This window comes from Gorilla gorilla, chromosome 3 (genome assembly GCF_029281585.2).
Source record: "Gorilla gorilla gorilla isolate KB3781 chromosome 3, NHGRI_mGorGor1-v2.1_pri, whole genome shotgun sequence".
In the NCBI taxonomy this organism is placed as follows: Eukaryota; Metazoa; Chordata; class Mammalia; order Primates; family Hominidae; genus Gorilla; species Gorilla gorilla.
The window spans coordinates 148,139,240-148,153,884 of record NC_073227.2 but is presented as its reverse complement, the minus strand read 5'-3'; the positions used below and the strand labels follow the sequence as shown (position 1 = coordinate 148,153,884).

General features: G+C 37.4%; 1 protein-coding gene across 1 annotated transcript in view; it reads right to left on the bottom strand.

Annotated features, from left to right (window-relative positions):
- The window catches only part of ABHD18 (abhydrolase domain containing 18), a 74,227-nt gene that overhangs the window by 48,233 nt on the left and 11,349 nt on the right, over positions 1-14,645 (bottom strand). The window contains exons 2-4 of the mRNA XM_063705529.1: positions 8,444-8,552; positions 7,061-7,145; positions 1,667-1,767 (exon numbers count right to left, since the gene is read on the bottom strand). Coding sequence (XP_063561599.1) covers positions 1,667-1,767; positions 7,061-7,145; positions 8,444-8,535 — 278 coding nt within the window. The 5' untranslated portion in view covers positions 8,536-8,552. The remainder of the gene's footprint in view (positions 1-1,666; positions 1,768-7,060; positions 7,146-8,443; positions 8,553-14,645) is intronic.

Here is a 14,645-nt window from a genome sequence, read left to right as displayed (position 1 = left end):
CACTTGGGAGGCTGAGGTGGGCAGATCATTTGAGGTCAGGAGTTCGTGACCAGCCTGCCCAACATGTTGAAACCCCGTCTCTACTAAAAATACAAAAATTAGCCAGGTGTGGTGGTGGGTGCCTATAATCCCAACTACTCCGGAGACTGCAGCAGGAGAATCACCTGAACCCGGGAGGCGGAGGGTGCAGTGAGCACCACTGCTCTCCATCTAGCCTAGGCAACAGAGCAAGACTCTGGAGACTCTGTCTCTAGCCTGGGAGACAGAGTGAGATTCCATCTCAAAAACAAAACAAAACGAAACAAAACAAAACACAAATCATTAACAGTGGCTGAGCATGGTGGCTCATGCCTGTAATCTCAGCACTTCGGGAGGCGAGGCAGGTGGATCTCTTGAGACCAGGAGGTCGAGAACAGCCTGGCCGACATGGCAAAAGCCCATCTGTACTAAAAATACAAAAATTAGCCGGGTATGGTGGCACACACTTATAATCCCAGCTACTCAGGCGGCTGAGACATGAGAATCGCTTGAACCTGAAAGGCAGAGCATACAGTGAGCACCACTGCACTCCATCCAGCCTGGGCAACAGAGTGAGACTCTGTCTCAACAAACAAACAAAAAACCATTAACAAGACTGGGATAAGAATAACCTCTGTACATTAACAAAGATCCAAAAAGCCAGTTTTCAACTATTGTATAATTAACCACTTAGGAACCTCAGGTATTTCGGAACATCTATTTACATTCTCAAACTGATATGCTAATTACATACCAATCCTGAGGCACTTTACTTAGCTGAACTATGTAGTCTGTCTAGTCTAAGTTACCACATTTCTTAGTTTCTTCACTTAAAAGTACTTCTTCGTGTTATAAAATCAACACATGTACATTGTAAAATTTAAAACTAAAAAAAAAAATTTTTTTTTGAGATGGAATCTCACTCTGTGGCCCAGGCTGGAGTACAGTGGCACACTTGGCTCACTGCAACCTCCGCCTCCTGGGTTCAATAGATGCTCCTGCCTCAGCCTCCCAGGTAGCTGGGATTACAGGTGCCTGCCACCACACCTGGCTAATTGTTTGTGTTTTCAGTAGAGATGGGGTTTCGCCACGTTGGCCAGGCTGGTCTAGAACTCCTGACCTTAAGTGATCCAACTGCCTTGGCCTCCCAAAGTACTGGGATTACAGGCATAAACCACCATGCTTGACCTAAAACTAAAAATTTAAAAGCCAAAAATCTCTCCACTCAGAGATAAGCAGAGTTTGTATATTCATATATATCCTTTGGAAACTTCTCTGTGATTGTTTGTGCATACTTGTGTGTTTACAAAAATGGAACTAAAAAATCGTTTGCATTATCTTCTTAAACTTTCACACATTGTGACCATATTTCCATGTTACTAATGGTATCCACAGTATGGATAATTAATTGCCTATTGTTGAACATTTAAGCATTATCTGTTTTTTGCAACTATAAACAATGCTTCAATGAATATCCTTGTACATATACTCCTTATGTTCTTTGAAGAATTAAAATATCTTCTAATTCAGCCTTTTCAATAATTTAGGCCTGCCTTGTTACTCCTAATTTCAAATAACATAGTGTTGATATTATAATTTTAATGAACATAAATAATGTATTCATCTTTTTGAACAAAAAAATTCTTACCTTGCAATAACAGATTCAATTGGCATGATATCAGGCACATAGTGAGCCATGGGGGAAACAAAGTGTCCATCTAAGATCTTACAATCTGATTGCTCTTCAATCTAAAAGAAAATCAAAACCAAGATGTATGCAAGAAAACTAAGATATCTTGGTCTGTCATGGATGTTCTTCTAATAAAAAGTTCTATCCAATTAAAATCATGTTTTCAGCACCTACTATGTAAACTTTTTATGCCACTGTACTTTATTTTAAATTATTTTGTGTGCATAATCATTGAATGTATTATGGGGTACATGTGATGTTTTGATACAGGCATACGAGTTGTAATGATAAAATCAGGGTAATTGGGGTATCCATCACCTGAAGCATTTATCATTTCCTTGTGTTAGGAACATTCCAATTCCACTCTTATTTCAAAATATACAATAAATTATTGTTAATTATAGTGACTCTATTATGCTATCAAATACTAGATCTTATTGATTCTATCTAACTGTACATTTGCACCAATTAATCATCTCCACTCTATCTTCCCCTCCCTGCTACTTTTCTTAACCTCTGATAATCATCAATCTATTCTTCATGAGTTCAATTTTTAAAAATATTTAGCTCCCACATATGAGTGAAAACACATGAAATTTGTCCTTCTGTGCCTGGCTTATTTTACTTAACGCGATGTCCTTCAGTTCCACCCATGTTGTTGCAAATGACAAGATTTCATTCTTTTTTATGGTTCAATAATATTTCACTGCATATTTGTACATTTTCTTTATCCATTCATCTGCTGATGAACACTTAGGTTGATTCCGCATTTTGGCTACTATGAATAGTGCTACAATAAATATGGGAGTGCCAATATCACTTTGATACAGTGATTTCCTTTCTTTTTCATATATACCCAGTGGGGGGATTGCTGGGTCATATGGTAGTTCCAGTTTTGGCTTTTGAGGAAGTTCCATACTGTTCTCCGCAGTGGTCGTACTAAGTTACATTCCCACCAACACTGTACGAGGTTTCCTCTTTTTCTCCAGATCCTCACCAGCTTTCAATACTGCCTGTCTTTTGGATAAAAGCCATTTTAACTAGGGTAAATGATATATCACTGTAATTTTGATTTGCATTTCTCTGATGATTAGTGATGCTGAGCATTTTTTTCATATACCTGGTTGGCTATGTGTATGTCTTCTTTTGAAAAATGTAAAATGTTGGCCAGGCACGGTGGCCATATCATCCACAGATATGTTTTTGTTTCTGATTTGAATTAAAAACAACTTTAAAAACCCCTTATCAGGCCAGGCACAATGGCTCACACCTGTAATCTCAGCACTCTGGGAGGCCGAGGTGGGCAGATCTCTCGAGCCCAGGAATTCAAGATCAGCCTGAGCAACATGGCAAAAACTCTGTCTCTACAAAAAATACAAAAATTAGCTGAACGTGGTGGCATGTGGCTGTGGTCCCAGCTACGTGGGAGGCTGAGGTGGGAGGATCACCTGAGTCCAGCAGGTCATAGCTGCAGTGAGCCATGATTGCACCACTGCAGTGCAGCCTGGGTGACAGAGTGAGACTCTGTCTCAAAACAAAACAGTATTTTGTTTACAAAAAAACCAAAATTTTTTTTTTATAGTCAGTTGGACAAATGTCATCTATTAAATAACCCACATATTTTTGCAACTGACTTAAAATGCTACTATTATCATGTACTAAATATCCATATATTTCTACAAGTTATTTTCAATCCTTCATTAGGTCTTATTTGCCTATCTTTTATTTCTCCACCAATATCACGCTGTGTTGACAACTGCAGCATTTTAATACTCATTGTTATATGACTGAACTAGTCTTTGTTTACTACTCTTCCTTACCAGAGTATTCCTGATCTGATTGTACTCTCAAGTATTTTCTCAAAATAATTTTAGGATGCTTGTATGGATCTAGGTTCTATGTTCAATACTTCAATTGAAATTGCATTGCATTTTAAAAAATGATTAAGGAGACATAATATCTCTATAAAACTGAATTTTTAATCCAAAAAACTTTCCAATTTAGTTTTTTATGCCTATTAGCATAAAGTGTTCTTCTTATGTATTTATTTTTATTTATTTATTTTTATTTTTTGAGTCTTGCTCTGTCACCTAGGCTGGAGTGCAGTGAGTGCTATCTCGACTCACTGCAACCTCTGCCTCCCAGATTCAAGCAATTCTCCTGCTTCAGCCTCCTGAGTAGCTGGGACTACAGGCATGTGCCACCATGCCTGGCCAATTTTTTTGTATTTTTAGTAGAGATGGGGTTTTGCCAGGTTGGCCAGGCTGGTCTCGAACTTCTGACCTCAAGTGATCCATGCTCCTCAGCCTCCCAAAGTGTTGGGATTACAGGCGTGAGCCACCACACTCAACCCTCTTATGTATTTTATAAGAATAAGTTATTTGATAAAGCAGCAGCACAAACTAATACATTATTATTACTATTTTTTGAGACTGGGTCTCACTCTGTTGCCCAGACTGGAGTACAGTGGCATGATCTCGGCTCACTGCAACCTCCGTCTCCCAGGCTCAAGCAATTCTCCTGCCTCCGCCTCCCAAGTAGCTGGGATTACAGGCATGCACCACCACACCTAGCTAATGTTTGTATTTTTAGTAGAGACGAGGTTTCACCATGTTGGCCAGGCTGGTCTCGAACTCCTGACCTCAAATGATCCACTGCCTCGGCCTCCCAAAGTGCTGATATTACAGGCGTGAGGCACGGCACCCAGCCCATTATTAATTATTAATAAAGGAAGCAGAACAAACTAATGTTAAAGGGAAAAATAATGCAACAAATTAGTGTTCTGATAGCTGGCAACTTGGTAAGAATAAACAATTTTAGAATTACATATATTATACATAACATGGATTTTAAAATTAAACAAGATACAACCCAACAATAAAAAGATGGATAACTCAATGTAAAAAGGAGCAAAGGGTTTGAAAAGACAGTTCTCCAAAGAAGGTATACAAATGGCCAATTCACACTTGAAAAGATGTTCAGCCTCGCAGTCATTAGGGCATAGCCAGAACCACAAGGAAATACTTTTATACCCACTATGATGGCTTGGACAAGTACAAGGTTGGCGAGTATGGCAAAACTGGAATGTTTATTCACTGCTGGTGGGAACATAAAATAGTACAGTCACTTTGGAAAACAGTTTGACAGTTCGTCAAAAAGTTAAACTTAGAGTTATCATCACATGACCAATAATTAAACTCTTCAGTATACACAAGAGAACTAAAAACATGTTCACACAAAATCTCATACTTGAGTATTCATAGCAGCATTATTTATAATAGCCAAAAAGTGAAAACAACCCAACTGTCATTCAATTTATGAATGGATAAGCAAACTGTGGTATACAATACAATAGAATATTATTTAGCTATACAAAAGGATAAAGTTTTTCTTGAATGTTCTGATGCTGTAAAAACAAAAACAAAAAGAAGTACTGACACATGCTACAACATGGATGAACCTTGAAAACATTATGCTAAGTGAAGAAGCCAGACAAAAAAAGTTACATATTGCATGATTCCATTTATAAGAAATGTCCACATTAGGCGAATCCATAGAGACAGAGAGTAGACTAGTGATTGCCAGCAGGTGGGGGAAGAGGCAATGGAAAGTGACAGCTAATGGATACAGGGTTTCTTTTTAGGACAACGAAAATATTCTAGAATTAGTGACAATGTTGATGGCTGCACATCTTGGTAATATAATTTAAAAACCATTCAATTGTATATTGTAAAAGGGTGAATTTTATCTCAATTTTTTTTTCTTTGAGACGGAGTCTAGCTCTGTTGCCAGGCTGGAGTGCTGTGGCGCGATCTTGGTTCACTGCAACCTCCGCATCCTGGGTTCAAGCAATTCTCCCGTCTCAGCCTCCCGAGTAGCTGGAAAGCTGGAACTACAAGTATGTGCCACCACACCCAGCTAATTTTTGTATTTTTTTTTAGTAGAGATGGGGTTTCACCATGTTGGCCAGGATGGTCTCGATCTCTTCACCTCACGATCCGCCCGCCTCGGCCTCCCAAAGTGCTGGGATATCTTTATCTCAATTTTTAAAAACTAAGGGTAGTAGATCAGTAAGAATGCATTCCAAAATCTTAACAGCAATTCACTCTTGGGAGTGAAATGGAATTAGGTGGTGGAAAGTGGCAGAGATTAAAGGAGATTTTTTTTTAACTTGGTATGTTTTACATTTTTTTGTTTTAAGTTTATAATTTTTTAATAGAAAAAATAAAGAAGATAAAAATATTTAGCAAAATTTGAGGGTCAGGGAGAAATGTTATTAATTCAGAAGATACAGAAAGAACTTCTATGATATAGAGGAGGAGTTTTCAATCTATAAAATTTTGTTCTTAGCAGTCGAACTCTTTTGAAAAGAGAAATCTAAAGATATCCAAAACATATGAGATGCAAGTACAGTTACTTTGCTTGAAGGCGAGTGAGGGATGCGTGAAACTTGCCCATTTGTATCCCCTCTCCAACAATACCTCCAAGTATGCAATTACATAAACCTAGAAATATTTTACAGAAAACCAGGTGCCTCCTTAAAAAAAAAGATTGCAAAAGCATCCTTGCCTTCTCTAATTTTATAGCATTTTCTTTCTACCATTCTCTCAGGAATTAACTGTATCCCATAATATTTTTCCTGGTGTTATTTAACAGTTGTTTGTTAATAATTTCTTATGTGCTGATTCTCCAACTAGATTATTCCCCTTTAATACTCACTACTGTTCTGTAATGTTGAGTAGTTTAACCCTCCTGAGCCTAAAGACAGAAAATGAGGTCCAGAAATATCCAGCCTAAATACTTCTCTATATATTTAGGCAAGTAATAAACATATGCTTCCAATATATGTGAACATAGTTATTAAAAACATCCAGTTAACGCACAAATAGTATTATTTATTTATTTATTTATTTTTGAGACGGAGTTTCACTCTTGTTGCCTAGGCTGGAGTGCAAAGGCGTGATCTTGGCTCACTGCAACCTCCGCCTCCGGGGTTCAAGTGATTCTCCTGCCTCAGCCTCCCGAGTAGCTGGGATTACAGGCATGTGCCACCATGCCCGGCTAATTTTGTATTTTTTTTAAGTAGAGACGGGGTTTCTCCATGTTGGTCAGGCTGGTCTGAACTCCCAACCTCAGGTGATCCACCCGCCTCCGCCTCCCAAAGTGCTGGGATTACAGGCGTGAGCCACCACACCTGGCCCACAAATAGTATTCTTTAAATATGAAATGAAAAATCCATACGGCACTCATATTTTAGTGTTTATTGTTGTTATACTCCAATATGTAATCTATTCTTAGACATATTTATGTCAAACCACAATTCCTATAACTGTGTTTCTCTCATTTGAATACCTTATCAATGTGTACTGGATAATCGCTTGAAACCAGATTCTGGCATCTTTCCCGATTTCCAATCATCTTTCTGAATTCAAAGAGTCTATTATGGGAAAGAAGACAAAAAGGAAAAAATTAATCTTTTATATCACCTACTAAGCACATTATAATTGAGACTGATTAACAGTAATTAAAAATTAGCAAATCCAGTTCATAAGCCATATTAAAATTTAATTTTGATCACTGAAGAGATTAGGCTGTTGTTTTTTCCCAAACTGAACACTTTTTTCAGAAAAATGTGAGAAACAATATATTGTTCAGAAAGTAATTAATACATACAAGACTCAAAATTAAAGGCACCAATCCTGAGAATTCATTTTCTTTCTTTTTCTTTTTTTTTCCTCCTTGAGACGGAGTCTCGCTCTGTCACCCAGGCGAGTGCAGTGGCGCAATCTCAGCTCACTGCAACCTCTGCCTCCCGGGTTCAAGCAATTCTCCTGCCTCACCCTCCCGAGTAGCTGGGATTACAGGCATGTGCCACCACACCTGGCTAATTTTTGTATTTTTTTTATTTTTTTTGAGACGGAGTCTCGCACTGTTGCACTGGCTGGTGTGCAGTAGCGCGATCTCGGCTCACTGCAACCTCCACCTCCCAGGTTCAAGCAATTCTCCTGCCTCAGCCTCTTGAGTAGCTAGGATTACAGGTGCCCGTCACCATGCCCGCCTAATTTTTTGTATTTTTAGTAGAGAAGGGATTTCACTATGTTAGCCAGGCTGTTCTCGAACTCCTGACCTCGTGATCTGCCTGCCTTGGCCTCCCAAAGTGCTGGGATTACAGACGTGAGCCACCGCGCCCAGCCAATTTTTTTATGTTTAGTAGAGATGGTTTTACCATCTTGGCCAGGCTGATCCGGAAATTCTGACTTCATGATCCACCCACCTCAGCCTCCCAAAGTGCTGGGATTACAGGCGTGAGCCACCGATACTGGCTGAAAATTAATTTTCTTAAGTCCAGATTTTCCTATGAGCTACAGAGTATTCCAGTTTCAGAGTCATTACAAATTCGGGTTATCTAAGAAGACTCAATCCTTGGAAACTACATACAACTCTAATCAGCTTAATAATTATTGAACTCAAAAATCTACTCTGTGTTTCTGAGAGTTCTCTATTTAAAAAATCTGAATTATTTTTAAAACAGTGTAATTTATGATATGGGCTAAAATTTAAGAAATAACTAAAAAGACAAAAGTAAAAAGGAAATAATTACATTTTACATAGTTTAATGTTTAATTTGCTGGACAATTGCTCTGTATTTGAGAGTAAGGGATTTTATAACAAAGTTTTAAATGTTCATTAAAACAACAAATTCAGAACAAGTATTCAGGAAAAAAAATTGCTTGCCTTTTGAGATCTTCTGGCCTTCCCCATCCTCTGATAAAAAGTTTTGTTAGGAGAAGTCTCCGGTATAGAATATCTAACTTGCTCACACCCATCAGTAGCAAACAAGCATCTATAAAACAAAATTTAAAATGGCTTTAAAATATTTTATTTGTTTCAAGGCAGCAGGTCAATTTTCTAACCATTTCTTTGACTATCATGTAAAATTAAAGATTGAGACCTGAATTAATTCCTTTGGAAACAAAATACAAGATTTGGGGGAAAAAAAAGAGCTGAGTTGAAAATAGAGAAGATGTACACCTTTGAACTTCACTAAACTGTGAATTTCTCTAGGGTAGGATCTTCCCATCCTCAGTACAGTTGCTGAAATAAGTACCCTCTATTTGCTGGATAAAAAGAGTAGGGGATAATATGTGATAGTGTATTATCTGCCAGGCACCACTATTTTAAGAACTACTAACACACACGCAGGTTCTCATTAAACCTACCAACAATTTTGAGGAAGGATTTATTATCCCAATTACACAGACAAGAAAACTGAGGCATACAGAGTATAATTTACCCAAGGTCACACAGCTAGTGGGAAACATAGCTAAGATTCAATCCCAGGCACACAGTTCAACATCTAACTACCACACTACACTCCCCTCTACTATACTACAGTGAATGAAAAATAATAAATAATCACTGCTACTACTTTTATACCATTTATCTATCTTCTCAAGTATTTCTAAAGATTTTTAAGTATCTACCTCTATCTTGTCAAACTGAATGGTATTGTTTTGATTTGCGGGTGAAACCTGATTCAGATTCAGGGTTTACTCTACTTAAATAAATGAAAAATGAAAATCTGCATTTCCTTTTTCAATTGTTTTTTATTTTTTCTCAGATCTTAGGAAATCTGCATTTCCATCAATGGGCTTTAAGAAATACTTATCCATTGCTTCAGATTTTTTTGAAACCATCCCTTTTATCTTCTATTTTTACTTTTTCATTTTTTAATAACCTGCAAGACCAACTTAATATTCCTCTGTTTGCCTAGGTGTAGAATGTAACCCACCATCAATTGGGCTGGCATTTAAGTTGATTTTATGGTTGGACTAGCAAAACCAAGTCTTTCATACTGCCTCTCATAATTCTCAGTACCAAGAAGAAACATTTACTAGCTAATGTACTTGTCAGACAAGACAACGTATAGCCAGAGTATAGGATTAAGTGTTTTTTTAATAGCACCCATCTCTCTTTTTCCCAGTTTCCATGTGTTCTTCAATGGCTCTTTGATAAATGTGGGGTTTTGACACAATAATGTTCAAAAAAATGTATTGCATATACAGTTTTGTTATTATACTATTTGTGTCTACCACTATACATAAACTGGTATTAATTACTAGATTCCTATAAATTATTATCCATCCAGTGTTGAGTTTAGCTCACCATAGATGAACCATCCCTGGGTGGGTTAATAAGTTCCTGCACTTCTAAGAATATGTATGTTTTTTTCATTCAACAAATATTTATTAACTGCTTATTATATTCCAGTCATTATTTTAGGCCCTGTGCCACAAAAATGACAAAGGAATGGTCTTGTTCTCATTGATCTTATATTTTAGTGGAGGGAAAATAACTAAAAATTTAAAAAATCTATCTAACTATCAAAATAAGAGTAGAATAACACTATGATGAAAATGAAACAAGGCAATGTGCTAACAACTAAAGGGCTCTTTTGGTAATTTAAAAAAATCTTTGAAGAGGTACCAAAAATACAGATGCTCCTCGACCTACAATGGGATTGCATCCCAACAAACCCATCATAAGTAAAAAAATATCATACGTGGAATATACATTTAATACCCTGACAAACCTATGGTCAAGTCGAAACAATCGTTAAGTCAAACCATCATAAGTTAGAGTCTGTAAGTATTTAAGCCAATAGCTACATGAAAAGGAGCACCCAAGTCTTTAAATTGCAAATCTCATTAAAATCATACACCTCTTGAAATCTACCCATTACTATGTTCCAATGAGATTTGTTGAAAATTATCTACCCAGTGGGTAAAGCACAGGTACAGATAATTCATATAAGGGAAAGGAAATAAAAAATAATTATATACTGTTTTTAAACTAAAAAATGCTCACTGTAAAATTTTTAAATTCAACAATATGAAGGTATGTATAGTAAAAATGGAGAAAATAATCCCCTTCCAATCACTTTTTTTGTTGTTGTTGTTGAGATGCAGTCTTGCTCTGTTGCCCAGGCTGGAGCGCAGTGGTGCGATCCCAAGCTCACTGCAACCTCCGTCCCCTGGGTTCAAGCAATTCTCCTGTCTCAGCCTCCTGAGTAGCTGGGACTACAGGCACCCACCACCCCCCCGCCAGCGAATTTTTGTATTTTTAGTAGAGACGGGGTTTCACCATGTTGTCCAGGCTGGTCTTGAACTCCTGACCTGAGGTTATCCATCTGCCTTGGCCTCTCAAAGTGCTGGGATTACAGACATGAGCCACTGTACCTGGCCCCCTTCCAATCACTTCTAATTTTGCTTTTCAGGCATATCTAGTGCTAAGAGTTTGGATTCTACTCTTTCTGATCTTTTTCTCGTTGATGTTACTTATTTACCTACACACACTGTCTTGCTGTGTTTTGTGTTGCTATAACAGAGCAACACCAGCTGGGTAATTTATAAAGAAGAGAAATTTACTTCTTAAAATTCTGCAGGTTGGAAGTCCAAGGTTGAGGGGGAAACATTTGGTGAGGACCTTCTTGCTGCATAACATGGTGGAAGGTATCACATAAGAGAGCAACAGAGAATTGAACTCACTTTTATAGCAAGCCCACTCTCCAGATAACTAATTCACTTTCAAAATAATACCATTAATCCATCCATGAGGATAAAGCCCTCATAACCTAATCACCTCTTATTAGGACCCACCTCCCAACACTATTGCATTGGGGATTATGTTTCCAACACGTGAACTATCGGGGACACATTTAAGCCACTGCACACACTTTTTTAAAAATTACAAAACTAATGTAACACATTTTTGGCAGAATTAAGACAATATAAACATTTTATAAAGTGGAGAAACTTCTCTTCATCACTTCTTTGTCTCCTCCCATTGGCTTCTTTTTTTTTTTTTTTTTTTTTGAGATGGAGTCTTACTCTGTCGCTCAGGCTGGAGTGCAGCGGCACAATCTTGGCTCAATGCAACCTCTACCTCCTTGGCTCAAGTGATTCTCCTGCCTTAGCCTCCTAAGTAGCTGGGATTACAGGCACACAGCACGCCCAGCTAATTTTTGTATTTTTAGTAGACGCAGGATTTTGCCATGTTGGCCAGGCTGTCTCAAACTCCTGACCTCAGATGATCCACCCGCCTCGGCCTCCCAAAGTGCTGGGATTATAGGCGTGAGCCACTGCGCCCAGCCGCCATTGTTAATATTTTAATACCTTGTTCTATCCATTTAATACCTTGTTCCATCCATTGGCGTTTCTGTTTTGTTTTGAGACAGAGTCTCGCATTGTCGCCCACGCTAGAGTGCAGTGGCGCAATCTCAGCTCACTGCCAGCTCTGCCTCCCCGGTTCAAATGATTCTCCTGCCTCAGCCTCCCGGGTAGCTGGGACTACAGGTGCCCGCCACCATGCCTGGCTAATTTTTTGTATTTTTAGTAGAGACGGGGTTTCACCATGTTAGCAAGGATGGTCTCGATTTCCTGACCTCGTGATCCACCTGCCTCGGCTCCCCAAAGTGTTGGGATTACAGGCATGAGCCACCGCGCCCAGCCTTTTTGGTGTTTTTTAAACTTGGAAGAGAGTAACTACTAATTATTTTTTCAGTGCTATTCCTCCTCCTGTTTATAAACAGCCGCAAAGCTCTTTCAAATTCAGGGTATACAGATCCACCTCATCTTTTTCTTTTAACAGGTAAATTTATGACATTTATATTTATTATAATGATAAATATTTGGTTTGTTTTTTATTGATTCTGTAGGTTGTTCACATTTAGCTATTTTACATTTACTTTGAATAAACAGTTTGACTTACATACTTACCATAAAGTTGATGTTTCAACTTTATGATGAATTTATACAACGTAACCTCATCATAAACTGAGGAACATTTAGACTTACAGTGGTTCAACTTACGATTTTTCAACTTTACAGTGGGTTCGTTGGAGTGTTAAGTGCATTTTCAACTTAACAATATTTTCTATTTACAGTGGGGTTTATCAGGATGTAACCATATCATAAGCTGAGGAGCATCTGTATTTAATATGGGATATACCACTGTGGCTAAGAGAACAGACTCTAGAGCCAAATTGGGTCAAATTCTTACTATAAGGCTTTTAACAAGTCACTTAGCCTTTTTGTAATTCATCTGTAAAATGGAAGTAATGATAATACTTACCTCAAATAATTGGTACGCAATTTAAATTAGTATATAGAAGGCACTTAAACAGCTCTTTGAAAATTTAAATGCTACACCTAGTACAGAATCAGGATTTTAAGTCTTTATCAGATTTATAGCAAAAAGCTTCTACCATTTCATTAATTTTACAAATTATATTTACATGTATTCTGTATGCTTAAATGTTTATATAATCATCCAATCCATCTCATCACATCCAGTAGAACTCCTCAATACACTGTAAAAGTATTCAAATTTAGTTCTTTAAAATATTAAATTCCTTCTTCTCATTGGCGGTCACTGTAAAATGGAGTATTTTTCTTCTCTTTACTAACCATTTTTCCAGGAACATTTTCTCTCTACTGTTTTCTAATTCCTATTTTTAAAATCTAGAAATCTATAAATCCATACACCTACTATGTACCCACAAAAATTTTCAAAAATAAAAATCTAGAAGTCTTTCATAAACTTGGATTAAGTTCTAAAATCTATATTGTTTTAAATTTCTTTCAAATAGCTCTTATTGACTACAACTGTTGTTTTCATGTTTAAAATTCTACAATGAGTTTTCCATATATATTCACTTTATGTCATGACATAAAATACACCACTGGCAATGTAATTATTTAATAAGAGTGTTCAATCCATATATTAACTCAATAGCATTGTGAGTTTTAGTCTTCTCATCAACAGATATACCTATTTATTCATTAATCCAGTTTTATTTTCTCAGTTAATGTTTATGCTATCCTTTAAGTATCTTTACTACACACATTCTGCTACTAATAAATTATTTAGTATTTGTGATAACTACCATAAGATTCCTTTTCGTGTTTTCTACTTAGATGCTTATTACTAATTCATAAAAAAAAATTATTCTAAATGTTTCTTCTGTCCTGCAAGTTTTGCATTAGAATTGGAAATGAATGCATCAAACATTTAGCAGAGACTTATTCGTTTGTAATGCAATATGCATCTTTCTACTATACTATGCCACTCCTCTAATTTCTTCAAAGTTAAGCCTATCAGAAACCCAAGATGAAAAATCATAAAGTTCTATGCATGTTACTACCTTTATAGGATTAAGCTTTTCAATCTGTATTATCCTAAATATTTTTATAACTGTCTTTAAAACAGATTTTTAAATTTATTTTTTATTTTTTATTTTTTGAGATGGAGTTTCACTCTTGTTGCCCAGACTGGAGTACAGTGGCATGATCTCAGTCCACTGCAACCTCTGCCTCCCGGGTTCAAGCCATTTTCCTGCCTCAGCTTCTCAAGTAGCTGGGATTACAGGCATGCGCCACCACGCCCAGCTAATTTTGTATTTTTAGTAGAGACAGGGTTTCTCCATGTTGGTCAGGCTGGTCTCGAACTCCCGACCTCAGGTGATCCACCTGCCTCAGCCTCCCAAAGCGCTGGGATTACAGGCGTGAGCCACCATGCCCAGCTTGTTTTTTTTTAAACAGATTTCTGATTATATCTGAATAACATTTTTCCAAAACAGCCTTAATAATATACCTAATTGGGAGAAAATATTGATTATAAGGTACACAAAAACTAAAGGATATTTTATTATTTATTTTTATTAGTTTTTTTTTTTCTCTGAGATGGAGTGTCGCTCTGTCGCCCAGGCTGGAGTGCAGTAGCGCGATCTTGGCTCACTGCAAGCTCTGCCTCCCGGGTTCACGCCATTCTCCTGCCTCAGCCTCCCAAGTAGCTAGGACTATAGGCGCCCGCCACCACGGCCGGCTAATTTTTTGTATTTTTAGTAGAGACGGGGTTTCAGCGTGTTAGCCAGGAT